The sequence below is a fragment of the Trematomus bernacchii genome, unplaced genomic scaffold, assembly GCF_902827165.1.
Source record: "Trematomus bernacchii unplaced genomic scaffold, fTreBer1.1, whole genome shotgun sequence".
NCBI classification, from domain to species: Eukaryota; Metazoa; Chordata; class Actinopteri; order Perciformes; family Nototheniidae; genus Trematomus; species Trematomus bernacchii.
Window position 1 is genome coordinate 6,374,104 of NW_022987567.1, and position 23,777 is coordinate 6,397,880.

The window sequence follows — 23,777 nt, forward strand, 5'->3', positions numbered from 1 at the left end:
TGGTTAGTTTAATTAAAAACTAAACATCAAATGTAATAAAAAATGAGTTTAAATGTTAAATATGTCACTGTAATGTAACTAAGGCTATAAGATGTTAGTTAATGTCTCTTGTATTCTCTATTACTGTCAATTTTAACATCAGAAAAGCCCAGTGGGTTTTCTGCCTGGCAACGGTTCGTTTGTGTATGTTTTAACCACGCAAGAATAAACAACAAATACCTTTACATTTGCTCTCAAGTTCAACACTTGAGTAAATATACTTAAGTCACACTCCACCACTGGCTCACTGCTCTTTTTCCTGGATATAGAGCAGACACACATGATATGTTTTGATCCACAAATGCTAATGAGCAAGTCTGCAGTTCCTATTTGACCCAGTAGGTGTCACTACTGAGGCCAAACAGTCAAACATAGCTCATGACCAGAGGTGGGAGAAGTACTCAGATCTGGTACTTGAGTAGAAGTAGGCCTACCAGAGTGTAGGAATACTCTGTTACAGTAAAAGTCCTGCATTCAAAATGTTCCTCAAGTGAAAGTAGAAAAGTATTATCATCAAAATATAGTGAAAGTAGCGACAGTAAAAGTAGTCATTGTGCAGATTGGTCCATTTCAGAATAATATATATGATATGTTTTATAATGATTGATCATGAAAGTGTTCTCAAAGCTGGTAAAGGTGCAGCTAGTTTGAATGACTTTGTATACTGCAGGGTAGCTTGTGAATTTACTCCAGGTGGAACTAAAGTCTGATTTAACACTTGATTATATTTCACATCATTCATCCACATCTGTAAAGTAACTAACGGGGTTAAATACATGTAGTGGAGTAAAAGTACAACCCACTACTTTCTAAAAATATAATTTGTTCTACTTTATAGTTTGCACCAAGAAACACTTTGAGTAAGGTTTGTTTTATTTATCTTTTTTGTTTTTGTTCTAGTCAGTATATATTTGTCGTGGTGTTACATTTATCTTAAAGGTGGGGTAGGTCAATTTGAGAAACCGGCTCGAGATACACTTGTTATATTCCATGGAATGCTCTTAACATCCCGATAGCAATGAATATCTTATGTCATCATATGCCGTTCAAGAGAAGAGAGAGAGGGCGATCAAGAGTCAGTTCTAACTGTTCATTTCATTCTCTCTCTCTCTCTCTATCTTCCTCTTCCTCAATATCTTCCTCTATCTTCCTCTTCCTCAATATCTTCCTCTATCTTCCTCTTACTCAATATCTTCCTCTATCTTCCTCTTCCTCAATATCTCTCTCTCTCTCTCTCTGACACACACAGACACACACACACTCTCTCTCTCTCTCTCTCTCTCTCTCTCACACACAATGTTCCAAACGGCCCAAAACTTCACAGGTTTGGTAACGATGCAGCCATCAACACATCTAAGCGTAGTATGGGGTGTCATCAAATGCTGTTGCCATGGCGACAGACCACTCGCCATGAAACACGATGTCGCTGTAAGTCCAATGGACACGGTCCAATCGTCCCCCAATCTTCACTTGTATATCACCATGCCTCAACAGCTCTACGACAAATCTGAAATCTCACCATATGCCGTTTCCATGGAAACGCATCCCTCGCCATAAAACACGATGTCCCTTTAACTCCTATGAAAATGTTCAAAAAGTGCTCAAAATTCACATGTGTGCTAACAGTCCAGTCGTGAAGACATCTACGAGACAGTTTTGAGATTTCTTCAAATGCCGTTGCCATGGCAACACAATGCTCGCCATGAAACACGGTGTCGCTGTAAGTCCAATGGAAACGGTCCGATCGTCCCCCAAACTTCGCTTGTATATCACCGGTCCAGCCCTCAACAGCTCTACGTCAATTATGGGGTTTCTTCAAATGCCGTTGCCATGGCAACACAATGCTCGCCATGAAACACGGTTTTCTCATAACTTCAGTGAAAATGTTCCAAATGGCCCAAAACTTCACAGGTTTGGTAACGATGCAGCCATCAACGCATCTAAGCGTATTATGGGGTGTCATCAAATGCCGTTGCCATGGCGACAGATCAATCTCCATCAACTTAGTTCAAAAGTTTGCAGTTCAAATATTCTGCTGCTTTTCCAAGCCTTTTTACTTTCTTTTCTTCACTCATCACACATTCAAGCCCCCAGTGTTCATGTATCATTTCAATCTAAATTCTTCACTTTCTTCTTACACATTACATTTCAGCATAGCAGTTTAGCGTCAGATTTGCTTGTACTTGACAACTGTATTATAACCTTCTGGCAGAGAGGTTAGCAGACATGAAGTTGTATGACATTTAAATGACCTCAGAGTGAAAGTCACAACATGTGCAATCTGATGATAAGATTATGAAACCTTCGCATTTCAGGAATTCACTCATTTTTAAAAGATATACAACTTTTATTCAGTTAGATCAGTCAGTATTACAGCTCCCAACTCTTTATTCAATTCAGCTTTTAACATGTAAAAACAGTCTCACACACATTTCCTCTATTTTGTTTTTGTATTTGGAAAATAACTCTAATGCATAATCTAAAATGCATAATAAACCTGCCTAAAAAGGACCTAAATAACTGCCTAAATGTGTGTTTTTTTAACATAATACAATTGTATTGCCCCAAAATTGGTACGGTAGATCAGATGAGTTAGTGTACGTCTATAACATATCTGGGACATATCTGTAACACACTTTATCAACCAATAGAAAGACAACAAATACGTTTTCAAGTGCACATCAGAAACTGTTGGGTAAAGGAGAAATGTATTTTGTGTGCAGTAGTAACTATCATGTTTTTATCATTACTTACTTAGAACTGCTGTGTCATGTTTTGGTCAAACTTTTTTTTTAAGCAACAACTTCTCTTGATGTTATTGTTTTCTATGACTTCCACGTGCACACAAGACCTTTTTTATTGATGACAGGATCCTTCTGATGACCTCCAACAGTTTCTAATGCACACCAAATAGCTCTTAGTTTGCATAAAGACACTTGGTAGGGGGCTCCATAGATCTAGTTCTGAACCAATCGTCACATCTGATGTGGTGTGCTGGGAGCTCGGAGGAGGGCTCTATAGATTGTTGAGCTCCAGGAGGGTTTGGTCCAACACCTGGTGCATGTCCAGGTTCTCCTCTTTGGCCTGGGCCAGTTTCTCTGGAGGAGGGAACAAAGCCACACGTGAGTTTCCTGTCTGGACCTGGAGATGCGTCTTCTAAACCAACACAGTGTTTTTGCACTGTCAGTGCATTGTTTACTGTACAAGGGTTTGCCAAAAACACAAGAAGCTCAATCTGCTGGTAATAGAGAATCTTAAGAGGAGATGACATTTCGAGAGCACCCTAAACCTGCTTTGATTTTACTACTACGCTTTATTCTACAAAATTGACATTGTTATGATTTTCTGATGAATTCACAGCTAGTTTGCTGAAAAAAACGGTGTCATTTAGCATTTATTATACTGGGGTTGCATGCAATGATCATTCTCATTATTGATAACATTACAATTGATAATTTAACCAGTAAGTCTATACATACAATAATAATAGTAAATGTATCAATGGCAAAAAGTTGCATAGAGCTTAGTCTTTCAGTAAGGATCCAAAACACAATATGACATAACAAAGAAAAGAAAAGAAGACATCAAACATTGTTTAAAAGTTTAGTCACTTACCAAAATGGGCAAAATGTAAAATAGAGACAATAGTTTTTAGTCCTTGTTGACATTATCTATAGTTACATTATGTAGATTTCCAGAAGAATCCCTTTAATACATTTCAATGGAAACAAACATTCAGTCACTTTTTAATTCAGTAAGTGAACGTATATGTTCATAAAATAGTGTGTGAGCTTAACTGTGTGTATTAAACTAAAACGGAGCATTTCCTGTCAGCTCAGGTTTTATTTCTGCTTTTTTAAGCTGGAGTATGTGCTCGTGTGTTTCATTGTTGGTGCATAGCAGGGGTGTCAAACTCAAGGCCCGGGGGCCAAATCCGGCCCGCAACTTCATTTAAGAATATAATACGTTTATTATACGGTTACATGCCGCTTTACAGAGGCACGTTGCCCATAAACTACATGTCCCACAATGCATCTTGTTTTGTGACATGTGCACTGAAGAGACTTGCAATTATTTGCCCTAGACTTCTGCTTTCAGACGTAGTTAATTATGAAGTTATTACCCTATCCGATAATAATCCAATGCACAGGAAATTATGTATTATAATATATTATTTTATATATATTATATATTATATATACTATAGTCTTAAAGTCACAACCGGCCCTATGAGTGCAACCATAATGCTGATGTGGCCCGGGATGAAATTGAGTTTGACACCCCTGGTGCATAGGCTGAATATGCTTCATGAAAGGCAGGTTTTCCTACAAATAAAATCATGTTATGATCCTAAATAACTGGGTTTCTTCTTTTCTAAGGTCACATTGTTCCGTCTTACAAAATACACTTCAGTAAAAAACATCTTATTGATATTTGTTTTTGTTTTATAAAATGGCAAGTAATCCGGTAACATTACTTTGTTTGATATTGTGATACTTAGATTAGGTTACTCATTACACTGATTTACAGGCAACTAGTAATTATAACAGAATATATATTCAAAGTAACCCTCCTCATCCTGCGTAGATGGTTGGTCTGATGTTGCAGGGAACTGTACCTGAAAGTGATTTGAATAACTTTATAAAAACATCCAATCGTCACACTGATGGTCTTTTCTGCAGGTCATTAAGAGGGATCATCATTACATTCATACTGTCTTATAATCGCTCAGAAACTCTAGTAACTTCAAGTAAAGGCTATTTCTGTAATTGAGAAGCTTAGTGAGTTTTTCTTCAACAAATGATAATTCTCGAAGCGTCACTCCTGTGACGTGTCTCCATGCTTTAATGTTCAAAAAGCTCTTTATTTTTCTCATACTGCCTGTGGTACAGCACCTCTTTTCACCCTCTGTCTGAAACCAGAGCCCAGTCTGCTCTGATTGGTTAGCTGGCCGGCTCTGTTGTGATCGGTCAACTGCTCAGAGATGTCCCGCCCTTTCGCCTACACACCTAGTGTGTCAAAGAATAGATTTCAAAATATTGTTGCTGGTTTATAAAGCTTTGAATGGTTTAGGCCCAAAATACATGTCTGATCTACTGCTAAATTATGAACCATCCAGAACTCTCAGGTCTTCAGGGACTGGTCAGCTTTCTGTCCCCAGAGTCAGAACTAAACATGGTAAAGCAGCATTCAGTTATTATGCTCCAAATATCTGGAACAAACTCCCAGAAACCTGCAGGTCCGCTGCAACTCTTACTACTTTTAAATCCAGGCTGAAGACTTTTCTTTTTGCCGCTGCTTTAATTGAACTATTCATATCTTAAACTGCACTGTAACTTTTATCCATGTATTTTTTCTTTTAATGTTTATTTTATTATCTTTTTAATGACTGATTTTAAATGCCATTTTCTTAATGTCTTCCATTTTTGTAAAGCACTTTGAATTGCCTTGTGTTGAAAGGTGCTATATAAATAAACTTGCCTTGCCTTGCCTTGCCTATCACGTACAATGTGTTTGAGCGCTAGCTAGCCAATAGAAGCGTGAGTGTTACATAGTGATGTCATCATTTTACTCAGACCTTTGCAGACCATTTACATGCACTAAAACCTATACTGTATAACACACTACAGGAAAAGGGGAAACCACAAAAAGCAGAATAGGGCATCTTCAAATATAAGAAGTAAACAAAGGCGAAAGAAGAACAGACTGGAAGAAGACAGAAAAGTCAAGAGAGCTTTAATAGATTTATTACAGAGGGGCAGGGGAAACATGGAGACAGAATAAAGAGAAGACATTAACTCAGCAGTGATTGGGTGAGCAATAACTTAACTCTCTGTACAAAGACTAGTGCAACACACACACACACACACACACACACACACACACACACACACACACACACACACACACACACACACACACACACACACACACACACACACACACACACACACACACACACACACACACACACACACACACACACACACACACAGGAAACAGCATGAGGTGAAGGGACAGGGAACAGAAAAGTTGTATGAGGTATTTATCCACTTGCAATATGCAGATGTGTACATATTTAAATCCAAATCAATCAAGTCAGTTTGCCCACTATTTTATTCCAATGTTCAGTTTTTAATTGTACATTCTGATTTATCTTATTTCACTTGCATAAAGTTCACTTATTTCTGCATTTTGCTTGCACCTTGTGTCCCTTGCAACATTCTCTTGCACTTTTTTATTTATTTTTACGTCTTAAGTATATTGCATTGTATGTTTTTGAGGAGCCTGAGATTTGAAAAAACTAAGCTGCAGCAATGTTGTGACAATAAAGCCTTTAAACCTCTTTGAATGTTTGAACTGACAGACTGATCAAAGCAGCCTTAGACCCCCTTTACACGAGAACAAAACGGCTTGTATCTGCATAGTTTCTCTTGCGTATAGCCCTATTATTTACACGAGGCCGTAACAAACGGACCCCACAAACGATAACGGGTCCCAAGGTGGATAGATTTGCAAACGAAACGCTCTGGGGGGTCAAACGGCTCCGTGTAATCGCCTCTATACGATAATTTCCTGAAAAAATAACGATAGCCCCACCTCTCCCCGCCTCTGCTGCTCACTGCTGTAGCATGGCCAGTACTGCTACTGACCATGCTACAGATGTTAGTGCAAAATCTACAGCTCCTCTACCACAACCATCAGCAACAAGTGGACATGGAGAATTACATGAACTACTACATGTTGCTAAATCCACTGCGGGGCATAATCAGAAGGGTAGCCATGGCAACATTGCTCCGGGCTGCTCCGGGGTCTTCTTCGCTGCTTTTGGTGTATTTTGTGGCGGAAGTTACAGCGCCACTTACAGTCCCGGCATATGTACTACAGCGTTTCCAGCGGTCTCGTGTGAACAGACACGTTAAATGAAACGAATGCATGTGAACGGAAGACTTTTTTGAAAACGCATACTGTGCATACACGCAAACGTTCCTGTGTAAAAATAAAAAACACAGGTACAGGTAAGTAAATATTTTTGTTTACGCCATGTCTTACAAATGTAGCCTACAACTAAAAATGTAAGTAGGCGGATTCCTTGGTTCAGTAAGTCTTGAAAGGAAGCTCTAAAGGACTGAGGACTCAGGTACATTATACTGGATATCTTTCTGAAGTCCTTCAATTGTCTTTGTTGTATTTGAGTACTTTTAGTTAGTGAAAGCTGTCTGAACTCACGGTCCTCTGCTGTTTTCGTGGTTGTGTTGTCGCTCCAGTCGCTCCAGTCGCCCAGTTGGCAGCGCACCTGAGTGATATATTCTGTGTATGGCTGAAGGCTCTGGAGTCTGAAGCTCTGGATGTCCATGGCTATGTCGCTTTTAGGTACCTGAAGGAAATAAACACAACTCTTTTATTGATTTTGACAACTAGTAATGAGAAACATAAAAAACAGCAGACATGTCTGTTACCCAAGAGTACAAAGTAAAACTGTAAAAAAAAAGTAACCTGGCTAGAAGACATAAGGAATAAAGAATAACACTGTTTAAATGCCATGCTGGCTGACTGACTGAAAACACTGGGACACTGAAATGAAATATTGCAATAGTTCCCTCACTGCTTTTCATGCCATGATGAAAATGCACATGAGAAGTTGCTCTGATTGGTAGAACGAAACAAAAAAAACATACTTACATAAGTCCAATTTGGAGATCCAATTGCGCAGAATCTTATTTCATATTTTAATTTCCCATAAGTTTTATCAATAGGCTGAGTCCAGTTCATCAGAGGAGAGGTGGGAAAATCCTTCTCTGAAATAACTTTGATGTCTGATGGAGGGTTTGTTTTGACTGCAACAAAAGACACAACAAGCTGTCAGTCATTGTCACATTTCGGCAGAGCCAGCAGAGTGACAGATGTCTTGTACTGCGGACTAAGATATGGAGTAAGAGAGGTAACTTCGGGGTTTATGCTGAGTTTTCAGTTCTACACTGGTGGTTCATTTCCTTCTGGGGTAGAACCAAGCCCCCAGGAAGTGCGCCGGACTCTGATGAAAATATTCGTTGTGTCCAAACGGCGGTACTACAATTTCCGTATCAGTCCGTGACGTCACTGGGCCCAGAAAGACTTTTCCCCATTGACTAACATTGGGAAAGATACGTCTGTAAATCAGCGGATAATTTTTTTTAAACTAAATAAAATACCCAGCATGAACTATTTGATATCCCTTATTAGAATCATTCGGTCATTAATGTTGTAAAATGCACTAAAAGCCGAATCAAAATGTATTTTCTGTCTCCATTCATTCTAGTGAGCAGAGAGTGCTCGGGGGCGGGGCTTAAGGGGCGCATGCTCTGTGAGCGCCCATACGGGTTATTCTGCTCTGAAAGCTAGGCATGATGGGTAATCTGTGAAGTTTCGCTCTCTCAAAAGTTGGGCCATTTTGTCATCATGCGCCAATGAGCAGCTCTCATAGGAAAGAACGAGACCCCGCTTCCCGCGCTGTATCCAGTTCTTATTATACATCCATGGGTAGAACGCCATGCTCACTTATGCTCAACACCTGCCTGTAAAGCACCACCTGCTGAACAATCAGAGCTCGGTGTGCTCTTCGTAAAATAATATTACACGAATACAGAGAAGTTTAAAGAGGAGATATCATGCTAATATTTTTGATTTGTGTCTCTACTGTGACATGTCTCCATGCTTAAAGGAGGCGTGTGGCGCAGTGGGTTAGTGCGTTGGTGTTCGGATCAGGGGAGCACAGGTTCAAACCCCACTGCAGTCAGCATGTCGTTGTGTCCCTGGGCAAGACACTTCACCCCAAATTGCTTCTGTGGGGATTGCCGACAGTATTGAGTATGTAAGTCGCTTTGGATAAAAGCGTCTAACAAGTAACATTACGGCCCAATCCCAAACCAGGAGGGCGTGGTTTGGGATTGGGCCGTAATGTAATGTAATGTTAAATGTTCAAAAAGCTCTTTATTTGTCTCATACTGCAGCACCTCTTTCACCCTCTGTCTGAAACCAGAGCCTGATAAATATAACAAATAAACATATTTATTATTGGAGATGAATAAAGTAGCCTATATCTTCTATTTCTATTCCAAAAGAATGCATCTAACCAACGCAATTAGTTGCCTAAATCTCAAAATGTCCAGATGTTCTTCCTGCATGTGGCAGCTTTAACTATGTTGCTTTTAGTCTGCATTAGCAGTTTAACTCGTGTTGTTTAGGTTTGAACCTTTTTTGTATACCTTTATTATAGTCTACTCGTCATTTGTGATTGATAACGCCCTTATGACAGCACACAAGTCCATGTCTGTGATTGGTGGAATGCTACTAACTCCGCCCCTTCCAAGTGAACTCGCTCTTAAAGGTCCGGCCGTCGATAGATGTCTGGCCGTCGATGAGCGTCCTGTCGCCCTACTCAGATTGGTGTGTCCCGCCCCGTCGTGTCTTTTCAGCCGTGCCGACACCTTCCGCCGCCGATTCAACATGTTGAATTGGGAGGCTGTCGGCTAAAGGCCGTCGGCTAAAGAAATCACTCTGATTGGCTGTTCAGCTTAGCGAATCAGTGCATGAGAAGCGAAACGGAAGTGAGGGACCCAAACAAACGATTAAGAAGACAAATCTGAGATTTCATTTAACTCCAGCTCTCGACACAGGTTCGGGAAAGCCCCATGAGCTTCTCGCTGTAGAGGGAAAATGGAACGCACACGCTATTTGTTGTTTGTTTATATCACGCAGTCTGTTCTTCTTCTCTCGGTGTATCACGCAGTCTGTCTTCCGGTTGTTGCCTCTTTTGAATGACGAATACACACTACCGCCGCCTGCTGGTAAGGAGAGTTATTGCCACTCACGAATGCACAGTTCGTACGTGCTACTTGGCCGTCGGCTGAAGTCTTTGCGGTGTGTTCCAGTGCGACTGTTGGCCAAGACGCAGGAGACGTGAGGCGACACAACAGTCGGGCCTATCGGGACGTGTTCTTTGGTGTCAGATTGGTGTGTAGGGGCCTTTAGACTGAGAAACCCTGGGTGGACTTAATGAATTGATTACCGTTGTTTTTGGACCATTTAGCTGGATGCATAATTAAACCAGATAACACAAAGATATTCAATGCATGTTGAACTGGCTTTTTGGTACAGGTCAGAACAGGCAGACATAAAGCTGGAAGCACTGTGGAAATGTGACAATTAAATACAATTGAACTTACCAAACGAGTTAGCATCTTGAGTTATATGCTCAGACTCAATTTTTCCCAGTTTATTGTGTGCTTCCACCCAAACCTCCAGGTTCATAAAATGGGGGTAAGTGTCACCAAGGTCCACTTGGGCGTGGGTTCCCTCCGTGGACACACTGTAGTTCTGACTGCTGAACATGTAAATAAAAGAAATACCATTTAAAGGCACTCAAAAGCTACACAAACATAGTTGAAAATGAAATACTTTTAATTTTTTGACATTCATTTGAAGTTTCCAGCCCTGTCTTACATGCTATAAAGACATTTGTTGACCTAGGACAAGGCATGAATAAGTATTGTTAATAATTTATGTTTATTCAAATCATTATTTTTTGTAATCGTGCTATGGAAACAAATGTCACATTTCCTGCCAATAAAGCCTATTAAATAAAAAAAGCTTGGTATACTCACTGAATGACTACAACATTCAGGGTGTATTCTGTCGGGACATCGCTGGTTTGACGTCCGACTGTCGCCCACTGACAGCTGAAGGTGCTGGAGATTGTAGTTTTCTCCTGAACGGCCACACAGGAAACATTCTCAGGCTTCCCTGGTGGATCTGACATGGAGACAAACTGCACTCGCCGTTCATTTTTGCCGTCAACCTCAGCAATGGTTCTCCACACATCTGGTTTACTTGTTGGTCCTATGCAAAAATAAAAAACAGGTACAGGTAAGTAAATATTTTTGTTTACGCCATGTCTTACAAATGTAGCCTACAACTAAAAATGTAAGTGGGCGGATTCCTTAGTTCAGTAAGTCTTGAAAGGAAGCTCTAAAGGACTAAGGACTCAGGTACATTATACTGGATATCTTTCTGAAGTCCTTAAATTGTCTTTGTTGTATTTGAGTACTTTTAGTTAGTGAAAGCTGTCTGAACTCACGGTCCTCTGCTGTTTTCGTGGTTGTGTTGTCGCTCCAGTCGCTCCAGTCGCCCAGTTGGCAGCGCACCTGAGTGATATATTCTGTGTATGGCTGAAGGCTCTGGAGTCTGAAGCTCTGGATGTCCATGGCTATGTCTCTTTTAGGTACCTGAAGGAAATAAACACAACTCTTTTATTGATTTTGACAACTAGTAATGAGAAACATAAAAAACAGCAGACATGTCGGTTACCCAAGAGTACAAAGTAAAACTGTAAAAAAAAAGTAACCTGGCTAGAAGACATAAGGAATAAAGAATAACACTGTTTAAATGCCATGCTGGCTGACTGACTGAAAACACTGGGACACTGAAATGAAATATTGCAATAGTTCCCTCACTGCTTTTCATGCCATGATGAAAATGCACATGAGAAGTTGCTCTGATTGGTAGAACGAAACAAAAAAAACATACTTACATAAGTCCAATTTGGAGATCCAATTGCGCAGAATCTTATTTCATATTTTAATTTCCCATAAGTTTTATCAATAGGCTGAGTCCAGTTCATCAGAGGAGAGGTGGGAAAATCCTTCTCTGAAATAACTTTGATGTCTGATGGAGGGTTTGTTTTGACTGCAACAAAAGACACAACAAGCTGTCAGTCATTGTCACATTTCGGCAGAGCCAGCAGAGTGACAGATGTCTTGTACTGCGGACTAAGATTTGGAGTAAGAGAGGTAACTTCGGGGTTTACACTGAGTTTTCAGTTCTACACTGGTGGTTCATTTCCTTCTGGGGTAGAACCAAGCCCCCAGGAAGTGCGCCGGACTCTGATGAAAATATTCGTTGTGTCCAAACGGCGGTACTACAATTTCCGTATCAGTCCGTGACGTCATTGAGCCCAGAAAGACTTTTCCCCATTGACTAACATTGGGAAAGATACGTCTGTAAATCAGCGGATAATTTTTTTTAACTAAATAAACTACTCAGCATGAACTATTTGATATCCCTTATTAGAATCATTCGGTCATTAACGTTGTAAAATGCACTAAAAGCCGAATCAAAATGTATTTTCTGTCTCCATTCATTCTAGTGAGCAGAGAGTGCTCGGGGGGCGGGGCTTAAGGGGCGCATGCTCTGTGAGCGCACATACGGGTTCTTCTGCTCTGAAAGCTAGGCATGACGGGTAATCTGTGACGTTTCGCTCTCTCAAAAGTTGGGCCATTTTGTCATCATGCGCCAATGAGCAGCTCTCATAGGAAAGAACGAGACCCCGCCTCCCACGCTGTATCCAGTTCTTATTATACATCCATGGGTAGAACGTCATGCTCACTTATGCTCAACACCTGCCTGTAAAGCACCACCTGCTGAACAATCAGAGCTCGGTGTGCTCTTCGTAAAATAATATTACACGAATACAGAGAAGTTTAAAGAGGAGATATCATGCTAATATTTTTGATTTGTGTCTCTACTGTGACATGTCTCCATGCTTAAAGGAGGCGTGTGGCGCAGTGGGTTAGTGCGTTGGTGTTCGGATCAGGGGAGCACAGGTTCAAACCCCACTGCAGTCAGCATGTCGTTGTGTCCCTGGGCAAGACACTTCACCCCAAATTGCTTCTGTGGGGATTGTATTGAGTATGTAAGTCACTTTGGATAAAAGCGTCTAACAAGTAACATTACGGCCCAATCCCAAACCAGGAGGGCGTGGTTTGGGATTGGGCCGTAATGTAATGTAATGTTAAATGTTCAAAAAGCTCTTTATTTGTCTCATATTGCAGCACCTCTTTTCACCCTCTGTCTGAAACCAGAGCCTGATAAATATAACAAATAAACATATTTATTATTGGAGATGAATAAAGTAGCCTATATCTTCTATTTCTATTCCAAAAGAATGCATCTAACCAACGCAATTAGTTGCCGAAATCTCAAAATGTCCAGATGTTCTTCCTGCATGTGGCAGCTTTAACTATGTTGCTTTTAGTCTGCATTAGCAGTTTAACTCGTGTTGTTTAGGTTTGAACCTTTTTTGTATACCTTTATTATAGTCTACTCGTCATTTGTGATTGATAACGCCCTTATGACAGCACACAAGTCCATGTCTGTGATTGGTGGAATGCTACTAACTCCGCCCCTTCCAAGTGAACTCGCTCTTAAAGGTCCGGCCGTCGATAGATGTCTGGCCGTCGATGAGCGTCCTGTCGCCCTACTCAGATTGGTGTGTCCCGCCCCGTCGTGTCTTTTCAGCCGTGCCGACACCTTCCGCCGCCGATTCAACATGTTGAATTGGGAGGCTGTCGGCTAAAGAAATCACTCTGATTGGCTGTTCAGCTTAGCGAATCAGTGCATGAGAAGCGAAACGGAAGTGAGGGACCCAAACAAACGATTAAGAAGGCAAATCTGAGATTTCATTTAACTCCAGCTCTCGACACAGGTTCGGGAAAGCCCCATGAGCTTCTCGCTGTAGAGGGAAAATGGAACGCACACGCTATTTGTTGTTTGTTTATATCACGCAGTCTGTTCTTCTTCTCTCGGTGTATCACGCAGTCTGTCTTCCGGTTGTTGCCTCTTTTGAATGACGAATACACACTACCGCCGCCTGCTGGTAAGGAGAGTTATTGCCACTCACGCATGCGCAGTTCGTACGTGCTACTTGGCCGTCGGCTGAAGTCTTTGCGGTGTGTTCCAGTGCGACTGTTGGCCAAGACGCAGGAGACGTGAGGCAACACAACAGTCGGGCCTATCGGGACGTGTTCTTTGGTGTCAGATTGGTGTGTAGGGGCCTTTAGACTGAGAAACCCTGGGTGGACTTAATGAATTGATTACCGTTGTTTTTGGACCATTTAGCTGGATGCATAATTAAACCAGATAACACAAAGATATTCAATGCATGTTGAACTGGCTTTTTGGTACAGGTCAGAACAGGCAGACATAAAGCTGGAAGCACTGTGGAAATGTGACAATTAAATACAATTGAACTTACCAAACGAGTTAGCATCTTGAGTTATATGCTCAGACTCAATTTTTCCCAGTTTATTGTGTGCTTCCACCCAAACCTCCAGGTTCATAAAATGGGGGTAAGTGTCACCAAGGTCCACTTGGGCGTGGGTTCCCTCCGTGGACACACTGTAGTTCTGACTGCTGAACATGTAAATAAAAGAAATACCATTTAAAGGCACTCAAAAGCTACACAAACATAGTTGAAAATGAAACACTTTTAATTTTTTGACATTCATTTGAAGTTTCCAGCCCTGTCTTACATGCTATAAAGACATTTGTTGACCTAGGACAAGGCATGAATAAGTATTGTTAATAATTTATGTTTATTCAAATCATTATTTTTTGTAATCGTGCTATGGAAACAAATGTCACATTTCCTGCCAATAAAGCCTATTAAATAAAAAAAGCTTGGTATACTCACTGAATGACTACAACATTCAGGGTGTATTCTGTCGGGACATCGCTGGTTTGACGTCCGACTGTCGCCCACTGACAGCTGAAGGTGCTGGAGATTGTAGTTTTCTCCTGAACGGCCACACAGGAAACATTCTCAGGCTTCCCTGGTGGATCTGACATGGAGACAAACAGCACACAGACATCATTCAAAAGCTTGTGTGCCCTTTTTTCACAGACATTTATTTAAACATACAGAGACATCCCCAAGATAAAAGTGAGGGTGGAAAACACCTTTAATTACAAGGGTTTCTCGATTTAATTCTTAGGGTGTTTTAATCAAGCCTAAATAACTTCTCCGCCACTGAACGTCAGAATGAAACTGAACAAAGTACTTCACAGTAAACCGGGGTGTGTCCACAACTACAATGGGACAGTTTTCAAAAAGTTTGTATGACTGCGATCACTAGTGAATATTATGGCAGACGCTTCGGGTGATGACTTAAAGGTCCCCCATTATACTGTTTTTCATCAATATATTATAGGTCTCAGATATATACAGAGCCTGTCTCTGAAGTGTTTGGCTCCAAACACCAAACAATTCATTGCCGCATCCCATAATCCCCTCTGTTTCAGCCCTGTTTCAAAAGGGCTGATTCTCTCTCTGTTACTTAAGATGAAAATAAGGAGCCACTCCCCACGCCCCTCTGAGAGATATTTGGTTAAAAAGAACACAATAGGCGCGTTCACACCAAGTACTTTGCCGTATTTAGTGCCGGCACTCAGAGCCCCGGCACTTATTACCCCAGGGCATTTAGTACAGATCGCGTTCACACCGGAGTACTATTCCCTGAGGGAAGATTACGCAAATGAGCCGCTGACGTCACTTCGTCTTCTTCTGCTTTGGGTTTACTGGCAGGCCGCAAACAACTTCACGGCGTATACTGCCACCCGGAGTCCCCGACCGGAAGTCCCCGGAGTTGGGGTCTGGCTTCAGAGTAAATCGCCAGAACGCCGACACCTCCTCATCTCCACCGCTCCCATGTTTTATTTTGTGTTGCCATAAGTTAGTCTCTCTGCGTTTGTGCACTGGGCGAATGCTAATGCTAATAATGCTAATGCCAGGATAATAAAATGGCGGCTCTACAAAACATTTCAGAGTTGTACGGGACGTGGTTTGCAATTCACCCAGCCAACCAGAACTGGGGCACTTTTTTCCCCCAGGAAAGTACCATCTCTCAGCAGGCACTAAAAATGGGGGTAAAAGTTCCCGAGATTAAGTGATCTTTTTGGTGTGAACGCGACATAAGGGATACTAACGGAACTAAACGCGAAAAGTACGGTGAAAAGTACTCCGGTGTGAACGCGGCTAATGGTGCTCTAGGAGGAGATTCAGGTGATAAGGTGTGTTTAGGGGGGGGGGGGTTGGGTTACCTTGGTTGCTGATTGGCTAATGGTTACACAAGCCAAAAAATCGTTATGACATCATAAAGGGGCCAACATTTGATCAGCTCATTTTCAGACAGGTTTTTATATAAATGGATCAGGACAAAAAGTGAGAGAATCTTTTTTCCTGAAACTTCCAGAGTCTCTTTACACAGAGGGGACACATGTTGATGTAGAAGAGACATGAAAAGGTGGATTTTGCATAATAGGTGACCTTTAAATATTTGTCCTCAAACTGTCTATAGTAAATGCATACCATGAGTTAGCAATGACCTAACCTATAAGCATTAAATACAGGTAGTTAGAAAACAGCTTTGGTTTTAGGTGCCAACAATAACAACTTACAGCCTTTCTTCAGTAAGACCCCGTACATAAATTTGCCTGGGTTCAGGTAAACGTAGGAGGACTTTTCCTCTTTTGCCCTGCAAAATAACCATTGAGATTTTCCACTGGTGACGGGGATCGTGACACTGATAGCCGATTCATTGAGCTTGGTGTACAGCTCTTTGGATACAGTAGTCTCAGACAGTTTCCAGTAGAGGTCATCAGCTGTAACTTCCGTTGTGTTGATGATCATGCATGTAGCCTTGAAGTTAGAGCCGATCTCTAGAAATTGCGTTGTCTGTGGGGCTGTCACCAAATGGTTGGTTTGGGAAAACCCTACAGAGTCAAAACAAAGATACAGGCAGAGAGCCTTGGTAAGAAAAAGCATTTTCTTAAAAAAATGTTTAACCCTCCTGTCGTGTTCGGGATAGATCTGATTTGCTACTTACATCAATCATACATATTGTGTTTTACGTTTGATTGCTTCAAGGCCTTATGATATCCTCCACAGTAGGCATCTGAACATATTGCTGATCACCACTTTCATTTAACTTTGAGTGGTTTAGTCCGCTTTGTAACACCTATGATGTTCCCGGTAAAAAATGACCGCCATAGGAAATGAATGGGTAACCCTGGATGATGTTCATCCATCAGATAGCACACACACCCAATCGAACTGTGTCTATTCTTTGTATATTCATCGCAGTTATTCATGTACACCAGTCGTCTGAGACTTTGTTGACAGCGTAAAAAGGTGTTAAATCAAATTTGGTAGAGACTAATTGATTTTGTGTTAATGTAAGAGCAGTTAAAACAGACTGGGAACACCAAAGTAAAGGGGGGGAGCGATGAACCCGACAGGAGCGTTAAAGAAGCAAACAGAGGACAAATCCCATTTCAATGCGAACATACTGACTTGTGATAGCAGGAAAAGCAAAAGTATAAGAACAGTCCCTTAGAAGTGAAGCATCTTATTGGAATTCAGCAAACAGCACAAGACCAAAAGATAAAACTATTATAAAAAAACATTTAAAAAAGACATTTATAACTTTAAAATATAGAGAAATATTTACATGAAATATAGATATACCAAGAATACTACGTACAGTACAGTATAATATGATAAAATGAAATTGAATCAAATCAAATATGTGCAGTATTGGTTTGGAAAATGGTAAGCCGTGCAGAAATATTTAAAAAAAAAGGTAGCTTTGTGTACAATGTGCCAAATATTAAGAGGGTTGTGCGGGACTGACGGTAATGACTTCAATCAGTGTTGGAATGTAGTAAAATACATATACTCAAGTACCGTACTTAAGTATGATTTTGAGGTACTTGTACTTTAGCGCAGAGATTTTTTTGTAATGCTACTTACTACTTTTACTCCACTTTATGTATCTGTCAGCTGTAGTTACTTTACAGATTCAGATTATTAGCTAATAAGAAAAATACAAATCAACTAATAAATAAACATTGAAATATAATTATAGGTGAAAACATCCAACAGCAGCATGCAAAGGAAATAAAGTAAGCTCCACCTTTACTATCTGTAATACACGCTAATGCATCAATAATAATAACACTGTTATATATGAGTCAGAAATGGGCTATTACGCACAATGCATACTGTTGGAACTATATATCGCCTTATAGTATTTAATACTTAAACATGTATTTTCTTGCTGTTTATAGTAAATGTATTTTTAGTTATTGTTGTTATTAAAGTAGTTTCTATGCTTTTATGTTGAAGGCAGTTTTGGGCACTGGGTAATTGTATATATTGGTGGTGGTGTGAGTAGAGCACTAGTAGGCACATGGTTTTTTACCAGGGTGTTACAAGCCACCAGCAGGAAAGCCATAGGAAAGAAACATATGAAACCTGTTCATTGTTCTATGTTAATGATATTAGATTGGAATAAAATGCACAAACGGAGATTCTTGTCTGGACGTGGATCATTGCCCTGCGTAAGACTCGCTAACTAGTGCCTCAGCGGCAGTGTTATTTTAAGTTAATTATCCGTTTTATTTCTATATGATTTTGGCCGCTACACATTTACTTGTGATAGTCGAGTATATTCTGATTCCAATACTTTTACTTAGATTTTGAATGCACTTGCATGTAACAGAGTAATTTTACAATGAGCTATTGCTACTTGCTACTTGAGTATAACATCTGAGTACTTCTTCCAGCACTTCTTAAAATGAAATGGAAACTGTCGTACAGTGTCTGCGCGCATTAACGTAATGCATAGTGTCTATGGAGGGGCTGAGGGTAAGTGGTCATCACCAATCAGCTCCACAAGGAATACATGATCATCATATTTATGAAATATCCAGGAGGGAGAAGTACTCAGATGTTGTACTTGAGTAAAAGTAGAAGTACTCAGATGTTGTACTTGAGTAAAAGTAGAAGTACTCAGATCTTGTACTTGAGTAAAAGAAGAAGTACTCAGATGTTGTACTTGAGTGAAAGTAGAAGTACCAGAGTGTAGGAATACTCTGTTACAGTAAAAGACCTGAACTCAAAATGTTACTCGAGTAAAAGTAGAAAAGTATTATCATCAAAATATAGTTAAAGTAGCAAAAGTAAAAGTAGTCATTGTGCAGATTGGTCCATTTCAGAATAATATATATGATATGTTTTATAATAATTGATCATTAAAGTGTTCTCAAAGCTGGTAAAGGTGCAGCTAGTTTGAATGACTTTGTATACTGCAGGGTAGCTTGTGAATTTACTCTTTAATTAATGTAATGCATAGTGTATGGAGGGGCTGAGGGTAAGTGTCAGTGGGGGTCCCGGGCCTTTTTAATGAGAAAGAAGCGGTTATAATGTCAGGAGTTAGAAACAACAGGTACTGACCTCCTTTGGCAGGTACAGCCAAGACTAGGCCGGCTAACAGCAGCAGCTCTCCTGCAGACACCATGGTGACTCTCTGTGGACAAAAACACAATATTTTCAAGGTTCAAAAAGTTCAATGTCAGATCATAAACACAACTGCAGTGTAGTGTAGTATAGTATATGATATCATTGACATTTACTTTCTCCATTAACAAGCACAACTAATGTAATTTAACTGTACCATTGACACTGCGAAATTATAGCTACACAATATATAAGTTTACAAATATACAATTGTAATATAAACTGTGACATTGTTGTTGTAGAGCCCCCAAACAAAACAATACTAGGTGATATTAGATGTGGTATTTTTTCTTTATAAACCCTCTTTTTCAACCTTTATGAGATGTAATGTTAAATGGAGATGTGTGACATCTTCAACAATGCAATATAAACATATGCAAGACTTGAACAAAAAGGCACACTCAAAGGTAGCTTCAGTTCTGAGTAAAACTTTATAAACTTCTTCTCAGAAACCAGACATGGCGTAACGCCTAGGTAAGCTTGGCAGTTGTTCAGTTCATCTATTCTGTAAACAGTTTTGCTTGAATAGCTTTATTGGTATTAGCTTGATAAGAAAGTATTACTGTGTAAGCTAGTAGTTGCTAACATGTCGTTAAAAAGCATGTTTCCTAGTGGCTAACAACGTATCGTTAGAGCTCACAGTGTTGCGTATTTATTTAAAGCGGACCTATCATGCAAAATGCACTTTTGTACGTCTTTTATACATGAATATGTGTCCCCGGTGTTCCAGGGAACTCACCAAGTGTCAGAAAACACAACCCTCTCTATTTTCCTCCATACCCAAATCTCTAAAAAAGGGGCTGCAACGGATCTGATACTGATCCAGATTTGTCCTGACGTCAGGACAGTGGCGCTACGGCTATTGGGCCAACTCTCCACCTATCAGGGGAATGTGGGGTTGGGCCACGGCCGGCCATAGAGTGGCGAAGTCACGCCCACTTACTTCCGGGTAATGGGACCTTATTTCGGAAAAATTATGCATTGAAGTCAATGGGGAGAGAAAACGTATCTTTCGATCCCGTTTGAATTGTGCCATGAATTACACATATGTTTGTCAATCTTAAAAAATAATTTCCATGTCAAAAAAGTCACAGTTTGTCGTAAAACTGTTGAAATATAAGACTATGAAAAATACGCAACTAGAAAGACTACAAATCCCAGAGTCGCGTAAGTGATGTCACAATTGAGACACTACGATATACGTATAATACCGTATATATATACGATCAGCGCCATATAGATAGAATCTATCTATATGGCGCTGGCTAAGATAAGATAACTTTCACAAGATGCCTGTGTGCTTAGTACCAGGTTGTTATTATACCAGCAATGGGTCTTGCTCGTTCTTTCGCTTCCCGTCTGATGAAAGAGGAGTGTGTGGATCAAGCTAGCTAGTAGCTAGCACGTTAGTTAGCATTACAGCCTTGTCATTTGTATTAGCCTTAACATGAAGTAACATTAAGTAACCCAAAATGTTAAACAGTAAGAGTAATAGTCATATTTCGTGAACCCTTTGAAGAGTACTGTCACCGGTGTGGTCATTCTATAATACACCATTTAAGCCCGGGGGAGAAATGCTAACGCTAACGCTAGCGATCTTCTCTACTTCATGCTATCTGCACAAATGGTTGACATTAAACATTAAAACGACCAGGCAGTTCAGAGAGAATCAAAGGAAGGCAGGCAGGCAGCTTTGCATGACATTCTTCAGGACGTGTTTCATTGTGGTGATAGTGAGGATAGTCAATCGTTGTGTTGACAAGACAGTAGTGACGGCCATCTTGGTGACGTGTGTTGTTGACCAGAGATGTAGTTCATTGAGCGTTTCACACAAACAAATGTGTTACTTCACAGTTTTACGACACATTTTTTTTTTTTTGACTTGCAAAATTATCTTTTAAATTGACAAACATCATATGTGTAATTCGTGGCACAATTCAAACGGGATCGAAAGATAATCTTTCTCTCTCCATTGACTTCAATACATAATTTTTCCGAAATAAGGTCCACCGGAAGGGGAGGGACTTCGCCACTCCGCTCGAAAGCGCTGGAGATGCTGTAGTACATATGCCAGGCCTGTAAGTGGCGCTGTAGTCTGCCACAAAAGCAGCGAAGAAGACTTCCCGCGCATGGTTACCATGGTTACCCTTCTGTTTATTCTCCGCTGTGGCTTTTTTTCTCCCTCCCCGAGGCGTTTGCTCCTTCTGCTGCTTTAATTCAATGCAATCCCTTCCCGTCGAGGCAAGCACTGTAATTCTCTCCGGTTAGTCCACCAGCAGATGACAAACACCCACCTCTCCGCCTCTTCCAAGGAACGAGGGGACCGTGCAGCAGAGTTTCAGTTTCAGTTACTTTCGCTGGTCAAGATGTCCGTTAAAGTTTAAATCTTCCGGACAAAATTAGAAAAGTGCCGGTCAAAGGTCTTCTTTGTTATTTATTGAGCTTTAAAACAAATGAATAACGACTCTATATAATAATAGGCTATAATAAAACACGGAGGACGGAGATCTATTTTTCTCCCCCTCTTCTGACTTGATCAGAGCGCGCTCCCCTCTCCTGCAGGGGGGCGTGGTCAGCTGCAGCTCACAGAATCAGCCCACTGCAAAAACAGTGCTGGAGAACAGCAAATAGGGTGAAATGAGGCATGGCTTAAAATCATGACCCTGTTTGGTATTTTGAAAACAGAAACGTATAAATATTAGGGCTGTCAAGTTAACGCGTTAATAACACGTTAATGCAAAAATTATATAATATAATAATTGCCACTAATTATTATTATTTATTTTTATTTTTTAGAGTTATTAAAAGCTTTTTATTACATGAAGGACCCCTCGCAGTATATTTTGAGACACTCGCAATGAAAGAGGAAGTTGCTGTTACACCGGAGTATCTTCTCCAAACCACTCCCAATGTCTTTATTTTTTTAACAAGTCTTTTTATTTCATCATAGTGTACAATAATCGATGCCATTTCATTTATATTGTAATATCACAGTACACTCACTACACTAATTATTTTAACGCGATTAACGCATGTGTATTTTTTGTCCTCGGCTGCCCCGTAGTTTCAGAGCGCATCGTTTAACACACACACACACACACACACACACACACACACACACACACACACACACACACACACACACACACACACACACACACACACACACACACACACACACACACACACACACACACACACACACACACACTGTATGAGAGGTTCCAGGTTGAATTGAGGAGAATATTTGTAATGTTCAGAGGTTGTTTAATATTCATGAGCATATATGTCATTGTTCAAATGATAAACAAACATATAAAGCATATTTGTCCACTCATATGTTGATAAGAGTATTAAAAACTTGAAAAATATCCCTCTAAGGTACATTTAGAACAGATAAAAAATGTGCGATTAATTTGCGATTAATCGCGATTCACTATGGACAATCATGCGATTAATCGCGATTAAATATTTTAATCGACTGACAGCCCTAATAAATATACCTTATATAGGTATGGCCCTACAATATATAATTTAAATATAGCATGATAGGTCCACTTTTTAAAAGCTAACATTTAGCTCAGTGCCCGCCGCCCTGCTAACGCCATATTGTTTCCGCTATCAAAATCTTCATAGTATAACTTACCCAACTGGCTTCAATGTTGGTGCTTGTAATCTCGATAAAACCTTTTAATGGTCAAAACAAGAATTGGAGTGGTCATTTGTGTGTCCAGTGAATCTGTGGAAGGTCCACCCACTTCCCGTCAATGATAGTCATGTCGCAGCAATGTTGCCAAATAACTCCTCGATCCCACAGCATAGGAATGGACAAACGGCTGGTGGTTGGGCGCGCGCCCTGTCGTTGAGAGTTTAGAAATCTGCTCAAATGCTCGGTCAACACCTACTGTTTGATGATTGGTCAGGTAAGCTGTCTGTCAAAAGATTATGACAAATAGGAGGTTCCCTGTTCGCCTGTCTGGTCCCGCCCTCAATGTTGTTTTCCAGTATGTCCCCGCCCCTGGTGTTCCAAAGAATGCACGTGCCAACACAGGTTAGTGGGCCTCTTGTCCTTAAAACAAGAAGGTGGGAGAAGTACTCAGATATTGTGTTTAAGTGAAAGTAGAAGTACCAGAGTGTAGGAGTACTCAGATCTTGCCAACGTGTCATCTTCAATCAGCTTCACAAGGAAACATGATTATCATATTTATGAAATATCCAGAGGAGGGAGAAGTAGGCCTAGTACTCAGATCTTGTACTTGAGTAAAAGTAGTCATTGTGCAGATTGGTCCATTTCAGAATAATATCTATGATATGTTTTATAATGATTGATCATTAAAGTGTTCTCAAAGCTGGTAAAGGTGCAGCTAGTTTGAATGACTTTGTATACTGCAGGGTAGCTTGTGAATTTACTCCAGGTGGAACTAAAGTCTGATTTAACACTTGATTATATTTCACATCATTCATCCAGATCTGTAAAGTAACTAAAGGTATTACATACATGTAGTGGAGTAGAAGTACACCATTTACCTCTGAACTGTAGTGGAGTAGAAGTACAAAGTAGCAT

General features: G+C 40.4%; 1 protein-coding gene across 4 annotated transcripts; it reads right to left on the reverse strand.

The window, feature by feature from the left end:
- Positions 1-2,365: 2,365 nt before the first annotated feature.
- On the reverse strand, positions 2,366-23,033 carry LOC117479018 (interleukin-6 receptor subunit beta-like). 4 transcript variants are annotated; one of them, XM_034126018.1, is made up of 12 exons: positions 22,860-23,033; positions 19,151-19,223; positions 16,312-16,626; positions 14,549-14,696; positions 14,111-14,268; positions 11,609-11,763; positions 11,156-11,303; positions 10,683-10,917; positions 10,245-10,402; positions 7,723-7,877; positions 7,270-7,417; positions 2,366-3,137 (listed from the first exon to the last, which is right to left on the reverse strand). In XM_034126018.1, exons 2-12 carry the CDS (start codon positions 19,212-19,214, stop codon positions 3,055-3,057), a joined length of 1,767 nt encoding a protein of 588 aa, XP_033981909.1. In that variant the 5' UTR covers positions 19,215-19,223; positions 22,860-23,033; the 3' UTR covers positions 2,366-3,054. The 4 variants fall into 4 exon arrangements, with proteins under 4 accessions (XP_033981909.1, XP_033981911.1, XP_033981912.1 ...); XM_034126020.1 differs by having other exon boundaries at positions 2,884-3,137; positions 14,111-14,265; XM_034126021.1 differs by having other exon boundaries at positions 2,884-3,137; positions 10,245-10,399.
- Between the last annotated feature and the right edge of the window lie 744 nt (positions 23,034-23,777).

Excerpts from the sequence above, each read along its gene's own strand:
- LOC117479018 (XM_034126018.1), bottom strand. The coding sequence starts at position 19,214 with ATGGTGTCTGCAGGAGAGCTGCTGCTGTTAGCCGGCCTAGTCTTGGCT. Across the intron at positions 14,697-16,311 it reads GGTCTTACTGAAGAAAGGCT|ATCCACCAGGGAAGCCTGAG; the intron begins GTAAGTTGTTAT and ends TCTCCATGTCAG. Across the intron at positions 14,269-14,548 it reads CTGAATGTTGTAGTCATTCA|CAGTCAGAACTACAGTGTGT; the intron begins GTGAGTATACCA and ends TTACATGTTCAG.